At 39.7% G+C, this 24928-nt stretch overlaps 1 protein-coding gene across 1 annotated transcript in view; it reads left to right on the top strand.

Moving 5' to 3' along the window:
• The window catches only part of LOC149195094 (uncharacterized), a 460489-nt gene that overhangs the window by 218896 nt on the left and 216665 nt on the right, over positions 1–24928 (top strand). The window contains 2 exon segments of the mRNA XM_089405246.1: positions 1908–2374; positions 18442–18521. Of these exon segments, the coding sequence (XP_089261372.1) occupies positions 1908–2374; positions 18442–18521 (547 nt within the window).

Raw genomic sequence — 24928 nt, 5'->3', positions numbered from 1 at the left:
ATATTATGACATGCACTTAAGATAAGTCACCTAGTTCAATTTCGTGTTCGAGTTCAGTGACCTTGAAGTTCGACAAAAAATTGACACTGAAAATTAAGGTGGTAAAAATTCAGCATCAAGTTCAATAAACTAAAAAAATTCAAAATATGTAATAAAATGGAATATGTTTATTAAACATGATAAAAAATGAAAATTGCATGTCAATATTAATGATTAAACGAATGTTGCGAACATCACGATTGAGATTAAATCAGTGAGGGTCCGAAATTGGAAAAAATCGGCAAGAAATTGGCAAATATAAAATATTCATTTTTTTCAATATTTTTAATATCTAAAGCATCCACAACATAAAATAAATGCATTGACACATAAATATGAAAAGAGAACTAATATATAAGATGTGTAATATCATGTCTAGTGCTACATCACACATAAGCCACAAGCCACAAAGGTGCCCCTTGTCACTAGACCTTGAAAATTGGGGGTCACATCCCCAACAACATCCATGGTCTCCTCCTGCTTTGGAATGGAGCAGTCACAAATCAAGTGATCATATGCTTGGCAGGGAAAGCAAGCATTCGACAAATTGAGACATTGAAACTTTTCACCATTTGACTCCATCAATAGTACACATGGAGATGAAGGGGGAAAACCTCCATTGCAAGTCCACCTCCTCGCGTTCCCACAGGTTTGTTCGAAAAGAGTTTTGTTAGTGATCAGGGATGAGAACTTTACCAGATCGATAGGAAAACAAATCTACAAATCTTTATGTATCTGTCTACAAAGCTTGGAATAATTAGGGGATAATTAGCCTAGCCATGGTCTTCTGGGTTAAAATCTGCCCTCCACAATTGAACATAAGCAAAGGAACCAACAATGTACCAGGTACCAAACTATAACAGCCAGGAAGATGTAGCATCAGAATTGAATAATAGGCAAACATATATCAGATCCAATCCCAACATGAGTTCAAGAAGATTGCCTTGGCCTCCCACTTCAGCAAGAACCAACAGTTTAAGCAATCTTCATCATGCATGAAATGCAAAAATAAGAAAATAATCCCATGGGTTTCCAAGTTCATGTGGCATTCAAAGTATTCCTTGTTGTTAGCATGGAAGAATTAGCAAGGAAGAAGTTGAAGTCATTTGGACCTGGAGGGGGCAGGGCATTATCCTGAACTAAGGGCTGAGAAGGGGCATTGGAATCCTTAGTTGGGGGATGCACAATAGGCTGAACTAGTGTCTAGAAGCTGGCTGACCATAGCCCATCAGTGAATTTTTACCTGCAATCACTAAAGCTGAGTCCCTAGATGGCACTGAACAATATATGTTTTACTTCTGACATGTGGTTCCATAGACAACATCTTCCTATCTTCCTATGTAGGAGTCTAGGACTACTAAACAGTATATTGCAATGCTGAAGAAGAAGAATGACTATTGAAAATCTGTAGTCATGTCTCAGTTCTCTTTTCCTCCAATCTTTCGGCAATTCCACTAAACAACATATGTTTTCCTTCTTACATGTGGTTCCATAGACCACATCTTTCTATCAGGGACCTCTGTTTGTGGTTTTAGACAATTTTGCTTTGGGACTAACTTGTGACATTCACCATGTTCTTACCTTGTCCTACTTATTTACTGGTGCAATATAATTATTATATAGGATTATGAACAGCTTCTGTACTGATTTATTTTAGGACTGATGAAATTATAGTGTCTATTGAATTAATCTGCTTAATGCCTTGGTTTGCTTTCGGATCTATTTTTCTTTGTTTTCCATGGCTAGTGAACAACATATATGGAGAGTGGGACACTGCCAGAAATGAAAACCTTGATTTAGACTTGGCTATGTCAAAGGCATTTATTTCTGAATTACTCTGACCTTGTTTTACTGATTTCCTTTCTCAGTCAATGTGGATGATGCCATGGTTGACATAATTCGCCAATTGAAAGGAGTTTCGAGTGGTCTTCGACATAGCATTGCTGGAACTTCATCTGCAGAATTACGTTTGGAACGAAAAGGAGATTACAGGAATTTGCCTTGGACATCTGATACAGCTCTTATGAAGGATACACACAAAATGAATAGATCCTACTATCTTTCAGATGAAGAGGAAGGCATTCGAGAGGGTGGTGATGGGGACACTCATTTCTTAGTACGAACTGATGGTTGGCAGTCTGACACTGATTTGCACGAAGAATATTTTGCTCCTCATTCAAATCTAAATTCAGGAGGAAATCCTACGAGTTCATCTTTTGAGAAAGGTCAGCAATCTGACAAAACATATGAGACCATTGACTCGGATGAATCATCCGCCACTGCCTCTTTGACAGGGTCTGAAATTATGGATGATGGAACTGGAGTTCCTCCAGAGGTAACTTATGCAAATTTTGTTGTATTATCTTTTTTTTCAGCTCATTGTTTGGCATCCATAATTGACTGCTCTGTTTATGTGATTAGGTTCTCATGTATCATCACATTGTGGCTTTTGTTAAGCAGGAATGCTATGAATTCATGGGCACAAAAATAATTTTAAATTTGATCTGCAGTTGGTTAGTATAGTGATTGCCATGTTTCTTGATTTAGCTATAATGATCCTATCAGTAGGATGCCTTTTCATGAACTTTTGTTAATAGTGTTAGAAGTTAAACACTCGTGTCTTTGGAATGAAAAAACAGATACAGTCTCCTTCATAGTGGCCCTGGTAGGCTCGTGTATTATTTTTAATTAATCAAATACAAGTATTGTTGCTCATCCATTTATTTTGTAATACCTGGTGACAATTACAGTTGAACATGCATCACAACATGGCACATTGTTAATTTTAGGCAACAATGGTATGTTCTATGCTTTAGAGCAATTTTAATTCAATTTCTTTATTAGCCCAGTATCAATATTTACATCAGCAATCACATCAACATGATAGTAAAATGCAGATAGAACATAAACATAAACAGTAGAAGACAAGCCAAGAGAAAAGGACACAAGATGTGGCACCAGCCAGGGACAGACCCCAATGTGGGGAAACCCTTGATCAAATCCTCTTTTACTCTTCAATAGTTCAGCGGAGAGAGATACTACAATTTACAAATCTGATAATTTATAATGGCAGCAAAAGAGCCCTAACTAGAAAAGGCAATGCTGGTCAACGGGGCAGATTTGACCCTCAGCAAATCGTCAACTTCAGTCAACTGCAGCCTCCAAACAGCAAGATAAAACAGCCCTCAAAACAGTGAAATTCAGCCCAGTCAAAGTCTGGTCAAACAGCCCACCTGTGGTCAGCCCTAGCTGCAGTCAACGCTGGTCAACAGTCAACGTTTAGCCTTGATTTTTGTGCCCAGAAATGTGGCCTACCCAACAGAGATAGCCCTCACAAAAATGCAGTCAAAGGAGGTCAACACATGCTGGGCAACGATTGGTCAAACTGTCCACAAATTCGGCCTCTTGAAATTTCGCTCTCCTGAAATTTCGGACGTGTGGAGAGAGGGAGGCCCATAAATCCATACCCAATCAATGACGAGAGAGAGAGAGAGAAAAGTGTGAAGATCACTGTGTCCAAATGAGGCGAAGTTACCTTCTATTTATATGCAACGTTGAGGATGAATAGACGTGACTGTTGGCTTTTGAGCCTACATAAGTTTGCTGGCCGACCTTGACAATTTGACCATAATCAAAATAAATTCATAACTTCATTTGTACATGTCAGAATCGGATGATATTTAGATCAATCCTACACATCTCGGAGAGAGGAATCCAAGAAAAATATCAGCTGTCATAAATAAGATGACCCATGTGGAGTTTGGCCCTAGTTGCCAATTTTAACACTCCCTCTCAACTAGGGAGAACTCTATCTGCTAATCCATTTGCCAATCTGTACTATCTCTGCCATCAATGCACTGCTCTGCTGAACTATGAAGAAGAAGTGATTAAGAATGTATCATACCATTCTCTACTGACCCAAAGTCAGTCCCAATCAAAGGAGAGTGTGTCATACCACTCTTACTGACCCGAAGTCGGTTCCAATTGATCCTAGATCAATATCGGTCATCCTAGATTAGGGAGTACGGTAGTACACGATGCGTCCATCAATAGTACTATGGTCCCTATCCGCATTTCCCTACTCATTGGCTAAATGAGAGGTACTTCCCGTGAGTCCAAACTGCATGGGTAGGATGTCTTAGCAGGAGAAGGATGGACCACTCATCCTGCCTACATGTCGCCAAGGGGTATCATAGAGGAAGACTGAGCCACTCACCCTATGGTTGCTCATTGCTCCAAGAAGTACCCAAGCCCCTCGGCCCTCCTAGAGCTCAATGTCCATCTCATACAGGACCCTCATAAGAGGGTCTCTCCACGATTCTAAGTCGTTTTCGAAAGGTCAAGAACTTGACCTTCTCTAGGGGCTTTGTCAGAATATCGATGACTTGCTCATCAGTTCCAATGTGATGAATCCTTATTGCTCCTCGTTGTACCATATCCCTGATAAAGTGGTACCTGATATCTATATGCTTGGAGTGATCATGAAACACGAGATTATCTGATAATCAGATCCTACATTGATTGTTGCAGAGGATCACGGTGGTATCCAGCACATGTCCAAACAACTCACTGAAGAGCTTCCTCAACCAGACAACTTCACAGGAGGCCATACTAGCAGCTATATATTTGGCCTCGACGGTGCTCAAGTCAACCGATTTCTGCTTCCTTCTCATCCAGGATATCGAAGCAGAACCCAAAGAAAAACAACATCCAGAAGTGCTCTTGCAATCCACCTCACTGCTAGCCTAATCAGCGTCAAAATAACCATGCAACCTCACATCTTTGGCAGTGTATCTCAGTCCATGAGTGATTGTGCCCCGAAGATATATCAGAACATTCTTGGCACCAATCCAATGTATATGATGAGGCTTAACCATATATTGGCTCAATGTGTTAACTGCAAAACTGGACAGGAGTTCACCAAGAACATTAGTGCTCCTATGAGTTGACGATACTTAGAAGCATTTCCCAATTCAAGTCTAGTAGCACTAGCACATAACTTTTTAAAGTTAAGTTCCATCGGAGTAAGTCATAGGCTTGCAGTCCGCCATCCTAAATCTTTCCAATATCTTCACAACATATTTTTCTTGAGAGAGGAAAATTTCACCTTGCTTTTGCCAGACCTCGAACCTTAGGAAATAGTGCATCGGTCTTAGGTCCTTCATCTCAAATTCAGAAGACAACTCCCCCTTACATTTGTGAATGAGAGGGTTTGCACTTCCATCAACTCCATACTTGATTTTGTAGAGCCACTTAGAGGTGACAACCGATTTGTCCTGGGGTCTAGGGATCACATCCCAGACATCATTTTTCATAATTGACTGGTATTCTCATTCATAGCATCCTTCCATACTTGATGCGTCACGAATTCTTTGAATGATGAAGGCTCATTTTGAATGATAATGCTCATGGCAGTCAAATATCCTTGATACCTGTTCGGCTTCTTTCTTTCACGGAAAGTCCCCCTAGTGCAATGTGTCTCTCAACGTCTTCGAGAGTCTCCCTAAGCCATGAGGGTCTCCTTTTGGAGGAGGAGGGCTCATGAGGAGGATCAATAGGATCCATAGGTTCATCAACATCAGGCATCGTTTCGTCTTTTTTTGCACCTTGATTTCCGGTGTCAACTTCTTTGTCCTTCCTTAGGATAGGAAGGTTGTTGACCTTCCTGAGGGCCATATCTTCATCGAAGGTGACATCATGACTTATCACGACTTCCTTTTGACCAGCCACATAAATTCTATATCCCTTAGAATTTTCACTATAGCACACAAAGATTTGTTTCTTCCCAGATGCACCCAATTTGCTTCTTTTCTCTTTCGGCACATGAAAATATACGAGACTTAAAAAAATTCTAAAATGAGAGATGTTGGGTTTCTTACCAATGAACATTTCTTTAGGAGTCTTGGAGTCCAATGCTTGATGAGGGCATTGGTTTTGAACATACACGGCAGTATTTGCAGCTTCAGCCCATAGGAACTTCGAAAGGCCTTGATCATGAAGCATGACACACACTGCTTCTACAATAAAGTGATTCTTCTTTTCAGCCACACCATTCTGCTCAGGAGTGTATGGCGTTGTAGTCTCCCTCTTAACGCCAGCATCTCTGCAATGATCTTGGAATTCATTGGATTCGTACTCGGTCCCATTATCAGTCCTCAATATCTTGATCTTCTTCTTGGATTGGTTTTCGATCAAGGCTTTGAAGTGTCAGAACCAGGTGAACACTTCATACTTCTTCTTCAAGAAGTAGATCCAGGTCTTGTGAGAATAATCATCCGTAAAGGTGAGATAATATAAGTATCCTCCCAAAGAGTTTACGGGCATCATATCAGATATGTTAGAGTGGATCAATTGCAATATCTCTGTGGTCTTGCTATTACTTGAGGGGAATGGTGTTGATTTGGGGTAGCATCGGATGTGCTCTAGCCACGAAATTTGGTGGAGAGGTTGGGGCACATAAGATCTCCAATACCCAGAAAGGGTTTGGGCAGATTCTAAACACATCAGGTGGTATTAAAATAATTAATATTTTTAATGGAGTCCCTAAGTCTAAACGTAGTGAAAATAAATTATTAATGTGTATTAATATGCATCTGTGTTAGAATGGTCTAAAAGACATGGATCAAGCCAGATCTAATCTTAACTATTGATTAGGGACTTAGTCTCGGCTGTTGAGATGTCAATAGAAAAAGTATAAGAGGAGGCTTGAGGGGCACTTAGAGAATACACTGAGGGAGACCGGTCAGTTCAATTTTTGGAGTAATACACTGAAACCTAATTTAGTAATGCCAGAAGATATCTCGGGTATTTCAAAGGTAATTTCTCAAGAAGGTAAAAAGGTATTACAAAATATGCAAAAAGAAATTGACAAAATCAATGTTGACAAAAAGTAAGAAGTTTCTCAATTTAAAAACCATAGCGAGAAATTACTGTCGCAAATTAAGAAACTTAAGAAGGTGTTGAAGCCCCGAAAATCAGGTCGACAACAAGGGGGATACCCGCCCGGTCCGGACCTTGGTTGGCAACTCCTTATCCGTTTGGTATAGCGGGTCCGACTGGGGATAATGGGACCAGTTTCCCAATCTATGGGTGTGCGTGTGTAGAATTGGATGTTGCTGATTTAATGGTAACTATCTAAGCTATCCTAATTCAAACTTTAATCTAATTCTATGCTATGGTAATCTAATAAAAACAACACATCTAATCTATGCTAACTCGGGATGTAATTCTTCTATTATGCGATCTAAAGAGATTTCATATAACAACTGGTAATAAAGATCATTCAGCGATTATAAGAAAGAAAATCAATTAAGATGAACTATTTCGCATAAAAAGTTAGGCAAAACAGTTGTGAACAACATATCGCATAACAAGCTATTCCTACATTAAACATAAATAAATAGCTCCACCGTACAAAAGTGCCAAATGGTAACTCAAGCATTCATGCAATAACATATAAACAACTAAAAACTGTATATCACTTTAACATATAAGCAGAAATGGCGAAGAGATAAAAGTACCATTTATGACTGGTCCTACTCATAAGCTTCAAGCAATAATGATTTATTTCTCCTTGCTCTAACATCTACTAAGAGTACAAAAGTGCAACATCAGTAGTAGATATCAAATGCAAACATCAACAAATCTTGATCCATTCATTCACCAAAACCTCCTCGGAGGGTGCAAAAGTGCATGTTCTGAGGACAAGTTTTTGGTAAATTTCTGGACCCTTCTCTAAATGCATGAGAAGGGTTTAAATACTACTAACTAAATAACTTAATTACACATATTCAGGATACGGTTTAAATGACTGCCCTTTTTCTAATCAAAATTATTTCTAAAAATTAAATCTAATATCTAACTATTTTTGTATTTGCTCCTTAATGTTGCGAGCATTCAATAATTGCTCGGGTAGAGTCGGCTGACTGTCTTCCGCTTTTGGTTGAGCTAAACAAACAGAAATGGCAAGTGCTGGCACCATTTTTTCCAGCAAAATAGCAGATATGCTTTTAGAATCATTTCTGGCTATGTGGATTTACTGTGTATGCTCAGTAATAACCCAAATTCCACTTGGTTAACCCTCAAATTGCCTCTGCCTTTGATTTCTTGCGTTTCCGGGCTTACGAGTGACTAAGCAGTTAAGGACTTTGCTTTTTGAGCAATTTTCGCAGTGATGTGCGGTTAGCGCTAAGCGCTCATCGCGCATCGAAAATTGCCTCCGTTCTTTGATCCAGGCCTTTCTGGTGCGTTTTTCGCCTTTAGCGCCTTTCCTTCACCGGGTATAAGCTTTAAAATTTTGCAAACATGCTGCTTTTGTGAACTTCTACCCTTGAGTGTTAAATCGCCTGTTGATATCAGCATTGTTCAATCATTCATTGAATCATGGCTCTGACTGATAGATCTGTAATGAATAGCTTAGCAGCGCTCTGGAATTCGCGGCTCTGTTGCACTCGGTATTCGTTCATGAGGGCATTTCTCTGCTTCCGAGCTTTGGAGTTTTATCCTTTTTCCTTAATCGCTCTCTGCACATTGCTTCATATTGTTTTTGTCTTTCATTTCTGCAGTTCACACATAAGGAGAGCGTAATGATAATAAAAATTGACAAGAAAGCTCTGAGCTCTACGGATGTACAAAAACATGCCATCTGACGTGAACTAACTCTTCGAAAAACACAAAACTGTCTTTCATTAACATTTGGCGTACATTCATTAATTTTTATTAACGCGCGTATTCAATTTTTCTTGAATGTTGAGTCGGGGAAAATCTGCGATGGACGATCTTTGCGATTCGCATCACAGCATCGCATCATCGCGTTATCGCATTTTATCAATATGTGTTATCGCAGGGTTAGCCGATCACGCCAATCGCAGGATTGCAGGTTGCTGTTTCGCGCGATCGCGAGATCGCCGATTGCATTATCGTATTATCACAAGATCGCAATTTGTTACAATTTGTTAAATAGTTATGTGCTGTTTTTTGCGATGTTGCGATATGCGATGTCGCATATCGGCCGTAGGCAATTTCTTAAAATTTTCGTTTATGAGCGTTTCTTAATGCATGCGATGCGATGGATTTCGCGTCGCATTCTCGCAGTTTGTCATTCTACTCACAAGGAATTGTCCTATCTTTTTCGCGCGATGCGATATTTTCTTAAGGAGTATAATACATGAGTTTTAATTAAATTTTTTGAATTTTTTACTAAGGGTCCCCACTTATCTAGTGTTATTGCTAATACTAAATAAGGAGGGGGGTTGTTGGTGGCCACAACAGAAGGATAAGAAGTCATTAGAAAACAAGGTACAACAATTTATCGAGAAAGAAGTATCAAATGTAGGAATTCAAGTTGATGACAAAACAACAAATACCGATCCAGTGAATATGACAACTCAAGAAGACAAGTTAGTTGAAAAAACGACACACGTAGATGTTGCAGTTCAGACAATGAACATCCCAAGTGAATGTTCCATAACCATCTCAACAACATCTTTGCCAAAAGAAAATATAAAAATTGGCACATGCCCAGTGAGGAGAAATCAAACTAAAAAAGTTCCATATTGGCATCTGAATCATGAGAACAGACGAATCAACCATGCTACGTATCGGTACCATTCAGACTAGAAACAACAAACTGATGTTCCATATAATAGTGATGTAACCTCAATCCAGTCTTATGTTGACAAGTCGTTACAAAATTCCAGTGATCAGAATACTATACAAAAGATTAATCTGGGATGGTGTGATCCCTTCTCAGTGCGACAATTCTGTTTATCACTAAGAAAATCATATCAGCTTGTATCGACGAAGATCACTATTCCAAGAGAGAGACTTTCAAAGCCGGAAAAGAGATCAAGCCTTTTTTCATCGACAAGCTTTGAGGACAAAGCTCTTTGAGGAAGGAGGCAATGTAACGAATAAAATATATAAATAATATAAATATAATGTAAATGATAATAATCATAATTAATTATTAGTTAAGTAGTAATTTGGTTGAAGAGGCATGTCTAAATGAGACATGACTCTTCATGAAGAGACACTTGCTTGGTATATAAGCAAGCCTCTCATTCTCTTTGTAAATCATTATCATTCTCATTCTTATTCATATATTTAATATAATATTTGTATCCTCATGGATATCTTTGTATTCCAAGTCTTTTGGAGTAATTAATTTACAGAAGGAACTTTGTTCGCTTCAAATATGCAAAGTTCTCATTTACATAGCGTGTAAGGGTGCACATAACCAAAATAGCATCGAGTGCAATCCATCTATGAACTAAAAATACATCAACAAATAGGCTTTAGATGGCCTCTAACATCCAAAAAAAATAATGCTACAACAATTGCCTACATATCATCAAAACCATTGCGTATGTTGGGGTCTTCGCCATCAATATAACCATTTTGGCATTAAAATAATGTAGAAAAAATGTAGCATGTCATGTGAAGATTTTGTTTGAGTGATGGGTATTTTTAGTAGAGTCATGATACATGAGTTTGTCAATGAATGCCACTAACATCAAAGTACTTAGAGGGGTTGGTGTCTTTTATTAAATACTAGTTCCATACCTTCGTACATGACAATATCCAATGGAAACGTCGCAATCCCGCCAATCCTGAAATCTTGAAAAACTGTTAAGTCTACTGGATTTTGAGTGAAATCTAAAATTCTACTTTCTCCATATGAAATCCAATGAGGTTGGAACCACTCTCAAACATTCTGAGGCATTTCATGGTGATGTTAAAAATTTAAGTAAAAGGATGAAAATGAAAATTTATGGAAAATGTCACTTTTACTTTAAGAATTTAACATTACCATGAATTGCATAGCAACACTAGGGTCATAGGCTCGATTATTAGGTTGAGGGCCATACACTTGAATATTAGGCTAGCCTAGGGGAGAGTAAAAAGTTGGCCAACCAAATAAAAAATAAAAAAATAAAAAAAGGCAATTTTTTTTTGCATGGAAACAGTTTTTATCTGACCAGTTCATTACCGACCTGGCCAGTTCCATTACAGAATCGGCTAGTTCGGAGGCCCTGTTCGGATCGGATTTAGGCCAAAAACGGTCGGACCGGTTGGTTCCACTGGTTCTGGTTTGGTTCTGATAACACTGGTTTTGAGGAGCCTGCAAGTTAGCAGATCTAGAGGGATGCCATGGTGGAGGAGTATGCCTCTATCATGATGAATGATGTCCGGGTGTTAGTGCCACGTCTTGAGGGGAAGTCAGTGGTGACTTCTTGGGGGCTCTACAAGATCAAACGTGCTGGGGATGATAGTGTGGAGAAGTTCGAAGCTCGATTTTTGGCACGGGGGTTCTCACAAGTAGTGGGAGTTGACTACGAGGATAACTTTGCACCAGTTGCTTGTTATACTTCCATTAGAGTAGTGATATCTATAACAACTGAGATGGGATGGAGGATTCACCAGATGGATGTGAAGACCACCTTTCTCAATGGTGTTATACAGGAGGAGGTGTACATTGAGCAGCCTGAGGGCTTTGAGGTGCATGGGAGGGAGTCTCATGTGTGTAGGCTTAATAAAGCCTTGTATGGATTGAAGCATGCACCAAGGGCATGTTACAAGAGGATAGATGCCTACTTGCAGCAGATGGGTTTTCAGAAGAGTGATGTAGATCTGAACCTATTCTTTATCATGGTAGGTGACGATCCACTCATTTTGGTTCTGTTTGTGGATGACTTGTTTAGTACAGGGAGGACAGACTCATCCAACATTGCAAGAGAGATCTTGCTTGAGAGTTTGATATGACTAATATGGGGTTGATGCATTACTTTCTGGGGTGGAGGTTTGGCAGGAGGATGGGCATGTTGATTTGGAGTAGCATCGAAGCCTCAAATTTTGCAGGGAGGCTTGGGCACATGCATTCCAAAGAACTCATAAACCGTTTTGGGAAATTCCACCTGGAGACGATTTTATTAAAATAATTAATATTTTTAACGGAGTTCCTAAGTCTAAACTTAGAAAAATTAAAATATTAATGGTTATTAATCTAATTGTGGGTGTAACTTCTAGAAGAAGACGAAGATCAAGCCAAAATGATCTGAGCCTTTGATTAGGAGTTAATCTACCCCATTGGCTGTCCAACATAAAGGTATAAGAAGGCGCTTGAGGGTCATTTGGAAAACACACCGAGAGATCAAGAGATCAAATTTATGAAGTGAGAAGTTCTCAGGAGGAAGTTTGATTGAGGAGATTTCTTGCAGTTGAGGGGTAGGGATAGCATCTGGAGAGAGACGGGCCTGCCAAAGGCACTTCATTCAATATCTATATCAGTCGGGATTTTCTCAGTGATTGTGTGAGATAATCTCACAAATTTTTCTGCTAGTATTTCTCTCTGTAACTGAATAACTTGAAAGGTATTGAAAGATGTATTCAGAATTTGCTACTGCTTAATAATAATAAACCCTCATATCTACTTCACCGGTTTTCCCGCATTGGGTTTTTCCGGGGACATTTGTCCAAAAATAATGGTGTCTATTGTGTTGTATTTTCTTTCTTGCTCAATATCTTATTTCCACATAATATTTAATTAAGTGAAGGTTGCAGTGTATGTATTACGATATTTTTCCCTAGGAAACTGCAAGTAATTTGTTTAAAGGAATTTAACAAATAGGAGTAATATCATTAGTTGCTGCAGTAGAAATTCCAGTTGAGGAATTTTCACATGGTATCAAAGTTGTAGGTGAAGCAAGAAGAGAAGAGCTAGTAGATCTAGCGCTGAGTAGAAAAGGGAGTACGAAAAAGCTTTAGGAGGCAGTAGTTCGAAACCTCAGAGGATTTACATAGTCCAAGCCGGGAGGGCAGATTTTCGAGGTTGTCTCTCTCCAGGTGAGTCGATGTAAAGAAGGACTTTGAGTTTGAACCTTTGGCGTGGCAGAGGGAGCAGCGCTGAAGCCCGAGCGTGAGGAGAGGTGGTGGGACGTAGTTTCTTCTGCAGGAAGTTGCTGGGCAGAAGATCGTCATAAGAGAGAAGAGAAGCACGGTTGAGGGAATTTCTTCCTCAGAGAATTCCTAGCTAGGGAATTCGAATTCTCTAGAGCTGAGCAGCAGCAAGGAACAACAATTTTACTAGCTCTAGCAGGGAGTGCGTAGGCTAGCCCAACAACAGCACAAAGGAGAGAGGAGGTCATTCGACTTTCTATTTTTGGCAGATATGGCAACCAGTGGCTTGAGGGATCAGGACAAGTTGGACGGAGCATCCAACTATGTCATCTAGAAGGCTAGAATGCCATTCCTTTTAGATGAGCATGCCCTCAAGACATACACGACAACGTGGTGGCTGAACCTACAGATGTAGATCCGTTGAAGAAGTACAAGGCAGAGATGGCGAAGGCCAAGAAGATGATCCTGGATGGAGTCAAGGATCATGTGGTGTGTCACGTTGCTCGCAGAGGGACTGCTAAAGAGATGTGGGATGCCTTGGCCACGTTATATCAGGGATCTTCCGAGTAGCGGAAGATGTACTTGGAGCAGAAGCTGAGATCTGTTGAGATGCAAAAGGGAGAGCATGTGGATCCATTCCTCACGAAGCTTAAGGAAACTCGTAATGAGTTGTCGACTGCGGGGCATACACCTCAAGATTTAGAGTTAGTTAGAATGGTCCTCAATTCTGTCTTAGATGAGTGGCAAGTCTTTGTCCAGAGTATCCTGGGCAAAGCAGCATTTCCGAATTGGGATGAGATGTGGGCAAATTTAAAACAAGAGGAGCTGAGGAGAGACCTGGTCATCGTCAAAGTTGATGGAAGCAACAACAACAGTGGGTCGAAGCCCAAGGAGGAGGATAATGCAACCCTTGCATCGAAGGGATAGCAAGAGCTGCGGAGATGTAAGAAGGACGTCTCGAAGGTGAAGTGTTTCAGATGTGGCGAGATAGGCCACTATGCATCCCAGTGTCCTTTAAATAAGAAGGACAAGGATGAGAAACATGATTCGAAGGCTGCGCCCGCAAAGATCGAATAGGAGGAGTTCGCCATGACAGTTGAGATACCTCCAGGAGGGAGGTGGGCTGATTTGGAGCTGTAGTTCAAAAGACCTACAGATGGGAAAAATCCTTGAGGAGTCTACCTCTTGGATCAATACCTTGCTACAGGAGCCTAGTTTTGCAGTAGCAGGATGGACTAGTGTCGGATGGTTCCAAGGAGTGTCAGGGAGACAGTTGCAGTGGCTAGGAGCGTCAGTGTTTGAGCAGCGCAAAGCAGAGTTGGCAGCAATGCAGATGGCACATAGCAGAGGTTAGCAGCAGCGCAATAGATTCAGAGGGTCAGTGCAAAGACTAGCAACAATGAGTTCCAGCTTTCACATGGTATCATACTGAACACTATTAGTTCAGTAATTTTGGATGTTTTTCAGTTGCTTCTCTCAGCAACTGAGTTGTAGTACGGATCCAGTGTTAGCAGTGGCAGTGCTAGCATCATAGCAGATGTAACATTTGAGAGGGAGCTGTAGTACAGATGTAGCATTGGATGTGGCAATTTCAAAGGTAGCATTACAGTTGAAACAACATTGCAGTAGTTAGTGGATAGCATGTCAGAGCTCAGCAGCGCAAAGGATGATGCTTCAGAGTTAGAGCAGTATATTGCTAGAGCATATTTCTCGCTAAGAGGGAGTGTTGATTTGGGGTAGCATTAGATGTGCTCTAGACCTCAAATTTTGCAGGGAGGCTTGGGCACATGTATTCCAAAGAACCCAAAAATCGTTTTGGGAAATTCCACCCAGAGACAATGTTATTAAATAATTAAAATTTTTAATGGAGTTTCTAAGTCTAAACATAGGAAAATTAAAATATTAATGGGTACTAATCTAATTGTGGGTGTAAGTTCTAGAAGAAAACGAAGATCAAGCCAAAATGATCTGAGCCTTTGATTAGGAGTTAATCTAGGCCGTTGGTTGTCCAACATAAAGATATAAGAAGGGGCTTGAGGGTCATTTGGAAAACACACCGAGCGATCAAGAGATCGAATTTCTGAAGTGAGAAGTTCTTAGGAGGAAGTTTGATTAAGGAGATTTCTTGCAGTTGAGGGGCAGGGATAGCATCTGGAGAGAGAGAAATTTTCTCAGTCGGAGAATCATCAACATAGAGAGGTAGAGAGTGATCTAGTAGCCCAGATGCAGACGCTGACGCAGGGCCACATAGAGGCAGCGTAGGGCTTGCCAGAGGCACTTCATTCAGTATCTGGATCAGCCACGTTTTCTCAGTGATTGTGTGAGGTAATCTCACAAATCTTTCTGCTAGTATTTCTCTTTGTAATTGAATAACCTGAGAGGTATTCAAAGATGTATTCAGAATTTGCTACTGCTTAATAATAATAAACCCTTAGATCTGCTGCACTGGTTTTCCCGCATTGGAAACTACAAGTAATTTGTTTAAAGGAATTTAACAAATAGGAGTAATATCATCAGTTGTTGCAGTAGAAATTCTGGTTGAGGAATTTTCACAGGGCATATCTTTGTGCGCCAGGGAAGGTATGCAAGTGATATATTGAGGAGATTCCGTATGGAGGGTTGCAAGCCTATGGCTACAACTATGGTCACCAACTAGAAGAAGTTGCATGTTTTAGATTCTAAGTTGGTGAACCCCACTTTGTATCGACAACTGATTGGTTCATTGTTGTAACTGGTCAACACTAGACTAGATATTTGTTTTGCAGTCAACACGTCGAGTCAGTTTATGATGGAGCCCAGGAGAGTACATTAGGTGGTTGCAAAACATGTGTTGAGGTACTTACATGGTATAGTGGATTTTGGTTTGGACTATGTCAAGGTTGATGGAGTTAGATTGATTGGTTGCACAAACTAAGATTGGGCTGGCAGTGTTAGTGGCTGGATGAGTACTTCCGAGTGTTGTTTTTCATTGGGTTTAATAGTTGTATCATGGTTTAGCAAGAAACAAAAGTCAGTGGCATTGAGCAGCGCAAAGGCAGAGTATATGGCAACTAGTCAGGCAAGGTGCGAGGCATTGTGGCTTCGCAAGATGCTTTTTAGTTTATTTGGTTAGATGTTGAGACCAACTATGATATACTGTGATAATTAGAGTTGTATGAAACTCTTTGAGAATCCAGTATTTCATGAATGGTCAAAGCATATTGAGATCAAATATCACTTCATCAGAGACTAGGTTCCGCGAGGGGCAGTGAAGCTTGAGTATATATCCATTGATGAACAAGTAGCAGACATTCTCACCAAATCATTGCCAAGGGGCAAGCATGTATTTTTCGAAGACAGAATGGGAGTGGTGAGAAACACCCTCCTCGGTAAGAGGGAGTGTCGAAAATAGTACCAAGGAGAGGTTTTACTAGGCTTTTATGCCTTTTAGCCTAGGGAGTACATTAATGGCTTGTCTTGATGACATTTGAGTTTATATTAATGTCATGGTGGGAATAGGTACTTAGAAGTGTTGTACCATGTACTTTTTCTAATATTAAAGTCACTTGTACTTTATAAAGTGACTTTATGTTTAAAAGTACTAAGTGTACTTTTTAAATATTAAAGTGAAGAGAAAAATCACTTTATGAGAGAAATTCAAAAGGTACACAACTTAAAAAAAGGTACTAGGAGACTTTTAAGTGATGGGACCAATGTATAAGGGGTGTCATTTGGGAGAAATGGTCTTAACCACACATTTTGAGATTTCATGATGAAATCTCAGCGATTGGATTCTAGGTTTAGGGATTCAATTTTTTCCAAGGAGACAAAAGAGGAAAAGAGAAGCTCATTCTTCACTTCACACTTGAGAGAGCATGAGGAGAAGAGAAGAGAGGAAAAAAATTCAAGGAGAGGAGGAGAAATTGCAGCAGTAAAAGAGGGGCTTGAATCACAAGGAGTTGGACCATAGAACAACACGAATTTCAAGGAGAAGAAGGCACAATTTTCAAGGATATTTCAGCAGTTCTCTGGCACAAAATCCGAGGTACAGTGAGCTATTGGGCACACAGTTCGAGGCACCTGAGCACAGTTTTCAAGGTTGTTGCTGTGCACAGATTTCAAGGAGCTGGGCAGATAAGAAATGCTAAGTTTCTGGGCACAAATTTCTGTGTAAATCTGATTTCTTAGTGGGCACAAATTTCCAGAATGTATGCATTTAATGTTACAGTAAAAGAGAGATAAGGACTGTATTTTATGTACTTAGTTACAATTACTCAAGCAATAAAATCCTGTTTTGAAGACTGGTTTTCCCCAAGAGGCTGTGGGGTTTTTCCAGGGTCAGATTGACCAAAAATAATTGTCTCATGTGTTGTGAATGCTTGCATTTAATTTGCTTTTAATTATCAGTTGTTAGGAAAGGGAAAAAGAGTAGAAGCACTCTTTATGTTTGCAATTAATGCATTCTGATTTTTATATCAGCATGACAAAACATGTGGGTTGGGCCTCGGCCCTAAACAAACATATGCAAAATTGCAAGGGTGCAGGGCATATAAATTTTCTACATATTGATCAAATGGGCATGCACATTCTCACTGAATTTAAAAATGGTGGATCCATCTCAGCCACTGCTATAGCTGTTGATAAACAATCTTTGTAACGAACAACAATAGCTCCCCATGGAATAATCACCATAACATTCTCTTTTCTAATTATGCTTCCCAGCTTGTGTAGCAGTAACTACCTTGAGAATCAATATGATACTTTTAAATATGTTTCGAGAAGTATTGGAGCATATTCTAATACTTAATTTTCTCATTTATAACAGAAAGAAAGTATTCTAAGTTACGTTGAATTGAATAAAGATCCAGGCACAAATCTGCCAGACATTCAATCACATTCTACGAGCTCCTGAATTTGAGATGTGTTGTGGTTCTTGCTTAGAAGTTTGTCCTGGTGACACTTGTCTTGCGGTCTGCTCCTGAGATGTTTTAACTTTTTTACAATAGGTGCTTGACCCCTACTGCAGTATTCAAAAACTATTGATAATTACATCGTAGGCTGTTGTTAGAACTTAGAACATTCATTTTACTTCTGAAATAATTCCAAGTTCTGCTGTATCACTTTTGACTGATGAAATCCAAATACAATATACTCCAATTTTCTCAGTTTCTGTTGATGTATAAACCTGTGCATGTCCAGCCCCATTCTTCAAAAGACGAGAAATTTTTACTAAAGGTACCCCTGCTAGAAGAAGAGGTAACAAGTAGCATTACTAGTAATGGAACTTAGGGGAAGCCATATTCAATACCTGGCCATTGTTACCCACTTTTACCTCTAGGCTTGGACCTTGTGCCATGTTCCCTTTAAAGCAGTCAAGGTTGCTGTTTTGTGGAATGATGTTGAACGTGACATACTACAAATTATGGGCATGATTCATATGTTGATTGTGTTTGTACTTATTTAGTTTTTGATGGATGATATGAACTACACTGACATTTAGATTTCTATTTTTTGCCATCTCTGCAGTGGACTCCGCCAAGATTAAGTGTTCCTATTCTGAGTTTAGTTGATAACATTTTTCAGCTTCATGAGAGGGGCTGGATAAGGTGAGTCTAAGGAAATGATGAATGTGTTAATGATGATGAGTAATTTTTAGATGAATAGATCATACCCATAGCATACCTGTTATACTTTTGTCTATCTTTTGCAAAGTTTTACTTATCTTTCATTTCTATTTTAATACTGAAAGGAATTTAGGTGCATAGAAATGTCTCCTCTCTTGACAGATGGAAAACACTAAAAAGTGAGTTTGAATTTCTCATTAGTATGCAATGTTTCAGCCTGACCAAGGTACTATGGGTGATCTCACAGGGTGATTATGCTCTTTAATATGAATAAGTGCAAAAATATGTATTTCAATAGTGACTCAATCATTTCACGAAGAACATTTAGCGAACTTCCAATTTAGTTTTTGCCGTGTGAAGCTCTCTAATACTGTGCAATTACCTCATTTCCTTATCTGTAGTCCAGACTGGATGTTAAGGTTTGTGTTTTTCCAAATATAAAGTTTCTATCTGCCATTGTTTTGTTTACTGGTAAGTTTAAAGCATCCAAACTGGGGTATTGTTTAAGCTTCTATAACCTGTAAACCTTTCCCTTTGCAATATAAATCTTTTGGACTTTAAGTTGTTGCATATAAAAGGCCCAAATTGATGCCTCTTCTTAGTCTATTAGTGCCAAAATCTCCTTGTAAAAGGGACTGGTGAATAGCGTTGGTAGAGAGAAAGCGCTTTCTGTTCACACAAAATGCAATGATGTGGGTTTGTCATCTTTACCAGTGGTAGAATGCATCGAAAAATTATGCCTTTTTTCTCGCCTGTCAAAGTATTTTTCATTGTTGTGACCACTACTGGACTACATTGATGACAGTAGTCATGGAATTTCACAAAATGACTGTTGAACACCTTGAAATTGTAATATGTGCTTGTCTAGGATTTTAAGAAGTCTACATTTCATAGTTCTACAAAAATTACTTGATGTAGGATTCATGTTCATAGCCTATATTTCAATGACACTATAAATCTTGTTCCTGAAATTATATACCTGTTGCTGCAAAATCTAGCCGGCCTTGGAGGGGGGGTACCCTACATGTTTGATACTAGACCAAAAGACGACAATGGGGTGACGACCCACTATCACCACAAACAAAACCCCCTTCTCTTTATGGATTTTCACCGATGGGAGGAGTCCTGCTGTGTGAGGTCACATAATGGGTATTCTAAGGTTAGGGTACAAGGTTACACAATGAGGCCTTCTATAAGAAACTCACAATTTGGGCTCAGGGCTCCAATAGGAGGCAATTATGTTGAAGAAAGTAACTAGCTTCAATCTGCATAATTGTTGTACTCATTTCAATATGTATTCTATGTAACAAGCAAGAAAAAGAAATGAAAAATTATGATTATTAAAGCATGGATTTCATGCTCGTTATTGATGGTCTTTTACGTAAAAGAATGTTCTTCGTGCTCCTAGGGTTTGTCAGGTCTTAGGATTTATTGTCATGAGTTAAAGGAGTCAACACCATATTTATTAGACCCTTCTGGGAATTTTGTAATTGTAAAAAGAATTATTTTTGAATCTAGAAAGTCCTAGAATCTCCAAGAGTACAAGTCGGCCCGAGGAACATCAAGTTGACTAAAAGGAGGGAATTTGACCCATCGAGAAGTCTGTAAAAGGAAGTAGTTCGACTTCATTTGGAGTCACTCACACACACAAGTTCAATCTACAAGAAAGAATTCGATTTGTAGTTGCGAAGAGTAGAAAGAGGAGAGCGAAGGTCTAGAGGAAGCTGGGAGGACAAAATATCTTGTTTTTCACACGTGCGAAATTCTAGGGTTTTTGGGTTGCAGTAGGAGACCGTGTTGAAATGTAACTAGTGTCGGTCTTTTTAATTATACTTGAGTCATGACTTAATGTAATTATTGATGTACTTGTCAAAAGAAAAGAAAAAAAAATTATTTGTAAAAAGAAAACATATTTTATTGAAACAGGTTTCTTGCCCATTATGTTGTGGTCCTAGGTCAAAGCACCCATTGAGTGCTCTAGGGGTCTTGTTGTCAAGTCAAGAGTCAAGGTCATGATGTACTAGCCCTTGAGGGCCCATGTAACAAGAAAGAAAAATATTTATTGTAATTCGTTGTGTCTAGAAGCCTCCAAGAGATGGGTTGGCCAACCTTCCTCAAGTCAGCCTAAAGAGGCCTAATCCACACCCAAGGAAGCCTATATAAAGAGGAGCCTCCTCTCATTTGAAGTATGGATCCACGAAGATAGATTTATGATCCAAGTAACGAACATAGAAGAGGTTTGATCCAGCGAAAAGAGGAAGCGAAATTTTGAGGAAGCTAGCGAGGAAGTAGGAGTGAATTTTTGTCTCTTCCTGCCCACGTTTGATTTCTTTTGAGGACCTAGCATTTCCTTAGTTCAGATTTTGCAGAGACAAGTTTGGCATTTGGCTGGCTTATCTCTTGGAAGGTTTGGTCTTGGGTTAAGGTAAAGGTCTTGGGAGTATTCATTGAAGTTCTATAAGATGATATTTTGTGGATTTTCCTCTCTAGGAGAGGTTTTGGCCCTGGCTAGCAGCCTCAATCTAGTGTTTTTGTGTTTGCATTGTGATCTTCTTATTGACATTTGTCTTGATGATGAATGAAACTAAATAAAATAATCATGTCACAAGAAAATGTCGTGGATTGAAGAGAAATCAAATTAAAGAAATACCATAACTGTCAGCCCAAAGGGCAGAAAGAATATCAATTTGGCATTATATTTGGTCAAGGAAGTCAATTACCCTAGGCCGAATTTGTGGAGGCACCTAGATAATTCTTTTGGGCACTTCTTCTATCCCTAAATTGTAGAGATAAGACCACAGTCTACAGTGCAAGACCAAGATCATTTGAAGGGCACTTAAATAATGTTTCAAGGAACTGATTAGGTAAATAAGAAGCCCACTCAAGACCACTCTCATTGGCAAGAAGATCGAACCTTTCTGGGCATCCCCATTAGCCCTAATTATAGGCCGCAGACCCATCTATAGAAGAACGAGTACATAAAGAGGTCTATTCCTATGGAATGAAAGGCTAGACAATGTGATCAAAGGAGGCCGCATTTCTTGATGTAGGAGCAAAGGTCTAAAAGTGATCTCAAGGTCTACAATGCTCATCCAATGATCCAAATTTATGGAGCATCTTTGTATCTCTGGTATGTATGCGAATTTATTTTTGAGCATTGCAAGGTATCCAAGGACTATCTTTTGGCATCTATAATATCTCTAGAAAGGAGAGAAATCTTCCGTGCAATAGACCTAGAAAGGAGTCTTCTTTTCCGTGCATCATTCTGTTTCATATCAATAGACCTAGAAAGGAGTCTCTACTGCCATCAAAAATCTAAAAAGTTTGTGATATTATTCTGAGCATAAGTGCTACAAAAGAAGACTCCAAAAGAAGCCAAAATTATCTCTCACCTGCGCATACCTTTGATCCTAGAACGAACTCGTTGGAGGACTATTTTGAGCATAAGTCATATTTGTAAATCATTGTCAAAGGTGCCAAAATTCTAAAGGAAAGTGTCATTGCAAATCAAAAAATCCATTCCCTACCTCTATGTATTCAAGGTGCAAGTCCTGAGCACGGTTTGAAGGTCGTCTTGCATAGTGAAGGCTTCAATCATCTTGTGGAAAGGAGCCGAGACCTCCTATAGGCTTGGTTACAAGCATAATATCATGTTCATTAGACCTGTGTATCTATCTCTCAAAATTCGCAAGAGGAGACCTAGATCAATTTGGGTATAGGCACTCTAGGCCTATCTAGAGAGTATATTCATCTGACATCAGTCACCATTGTTTATGATAGCATTCGCTGGCATGTATAAGACTTTGTATGAGATCCACGAAAGCGTGAAGAATCTGTGCATTCTACAGTGACAAGAGTGGCACACACACACACACATATATAAGTTAAACCTGGGCATGTTAGTAAGGCCGACCTACAATTGTAAAGGTACATTTGATTGACAGTGGTATTATTGTTGAAAGTATTGATCTATAAAGGTGTCAAGGATCTCTATTTTTGGGAACCCTAATCCTAGGGTATAGACATCAGTGAATAAGTTGCATATTAATTTGGTCATGTTGGGAAGGAAAGACAACTACAGGCAGTGGGAAGATCATTGTGACAGTAAATCAGCACAAGACAATTTTGTGTTTGTTATCAGTCATTATTAGTTAACACCTTGAAGAAAATTCTTGGGTATAAGAAGTATTGTTACACTTCTAGTGACGTGTCCTTTTCAAAGAGGATTCAGAAGAAGAGCAGTCTGGTGATATTCTAGATGTAGTAAGTAGGGTGATGATGTTATGACAATCATCTCTGTGAAGGAAAACAGTACTCTAGATCTGTGCATCACTGATAAACAAGTAGATGAGAAATATTATATTGTTCCCAAAGCAGGGAAAGATGAGCAAATAAATATAGTAAAGGTGCTCACCTTGAGGAAAAATGATGAAGGAACCATGGCATCCAGAATTGCAGACCACTTTGATAAAGGTATGTAACCTTGAGGTATGTATGGTATATTTTATTAAGGGTCCTTCATGAACTATTGTGGGGTTAGTGGTTCTAGGGTTTATTGTTAAAACTATTGATATAGGTATTGATATCTGAAAACCTTCAACAACATAAGTAAAACCCTAGTCATATGGAAACCCTAACTAGGTTCCCTCAAAGAAACCTTAACCCTTGGTCTTTAGGTTTTGTACACATTCTAGGGCTCGTTACCCACCATTTTGTGGGTGATATCCCTAGGAGATTTTTTTTCTCCAAGATGGTCCTCAGCCGACAGCTAGTAGCCCCTTGCAGCCACCAACTAGCTCATTGTGCCATTTCTCCGCCACTTGAACCGTACATGTGGTCCATCGTCCATCTGCCATGATCGTATGTTTGAAGGTGGGCCTCCCGAACCTAAAGGTATGCCTTGTCATATGGTAATTGAGTATTGTAGTTTGCTTATCATGGACACTTCTAGGCATGGATTAATGGGGGGATTCAGCAGAAAGAATGGGCTAAGTCTATGCCCTTGTTCCTTAGCCCCCTTTTGGATATTAACCTTGCATCCTAGTCCCGTGGGATTTCTTTCACAAACCCTTTGGCTTTAGGGATGGTATTTCATGGGAAACCCTAATTTTGGTTGCGTGGTTCCACTCCCTTATCTGCTTATATTATCGTCTTTCCACTCATTATTACCCCATTCATAACTTCTCTCACCTGGTTCCACATTCCTCCACTGGGTCCACATAGGGTTAGCTTGCCCCTTCCCCTTGCCCACATCTTGGGTCATGGCCTAGAATGAAGCTCGAAGGTTGATGCAACTAAAAAGAAAGATAAAAGCATATTTGGCCACATTCAATAGGAAAATGTACCAGAAAATGCAAAGATGGTCGGGACAAACACATTTAGCACGTGGGCAAAAACCAATATATGAGCTCTACCCCATCCTCATGGCTATCACCCTGGTTCTTACAGGTTCTATGAACCCCCTTCATCATATAGGAATCGATGATTGGCCCAACCCCTGGTGGGAAATGAACTGCCCTACCTTCGAAGGGGGTATTCACTGCTATATCTTATACACCATGTTCTTGTCCCTTGAGCCCCAAGTAGTTACTCAAAGAAAATCATAAAAAGGCAAAAGGAATATAAAGAAGGGTGGAAAAAGCAAGGTCGGGGCACCTCATGTACCACGATTGCTCCCTCCTATACATTCTAAACCCAAGTGTGTGCTTCCCTCTTATTAGCTACCCTTGTACCCCACCATGTGACCCAGGGCTGCCCCTTCTCATTCCCTACTTCATTCATCTATCTGCCACATGCCACCACCTTTTGAAGGATGTACCTTGACTATATTATCCGCTTTAGAAGTAGAAACCACTTAATAGGATTATTTGTTAACCCCATTTGGAGTTTAGGAGACATTGGCACATCCCCAAGCCCATTATGGAAGGGCAGACCATTATGAAGTCCCCACCTGTGGTTCATGATTTGGTAAGCTTATTTACTCGATTTCTCTAATGAGATGATGAGATGTTGTACTGGAAGGCCAGGGGACACATTGGATCTTACGCAGGATTGCAGATGGTCTCCATTTTGGGTTTGGTCTCCCTATATAGAGTCCTAATCCTTCAGAGGGCTACATTGGCACTTGTAGGGTTTGCGTTGATATCCATGGGCCTCCACAACAACAGACAACACTCCATGGATCCCTATAGCCATTCAGAGATTGCATGGGGTTCACTTATTGGACGAGGAAGATGCACCTGATCCATCATGCCCAGATGGCCCCAGATTTACACCATAGACTTGGCAGATGATCCAGGACTTGCACGATGATGTGGCATGACCTACACCATCATCCTATCCCTTATAGGTGATCTACAAGCATCTTTGACTTGTTTGGAGACCCATGA

This window comes from Pinus tabuliformis, chromosome 2_2, assembly GCF_031772625.1.
Source record: "Pinus tabuliformis cultivar Carrire ecotype Pingquan chromosome 2_2, CPIR1, whole genome shotgun sequence".
NCBI classification, from domain to species: Eukaryota; Viridiplantae; Streptophyta; class Pinopsida; order Pinales; family Pinaceae; genus Pinus; species Pinus tabuliformis.
The sequence above is the reverse complement of the archived record's forward strand: the minus strand, read 5'-3'. Positions and strand labels throughout refer to the sequence as shown.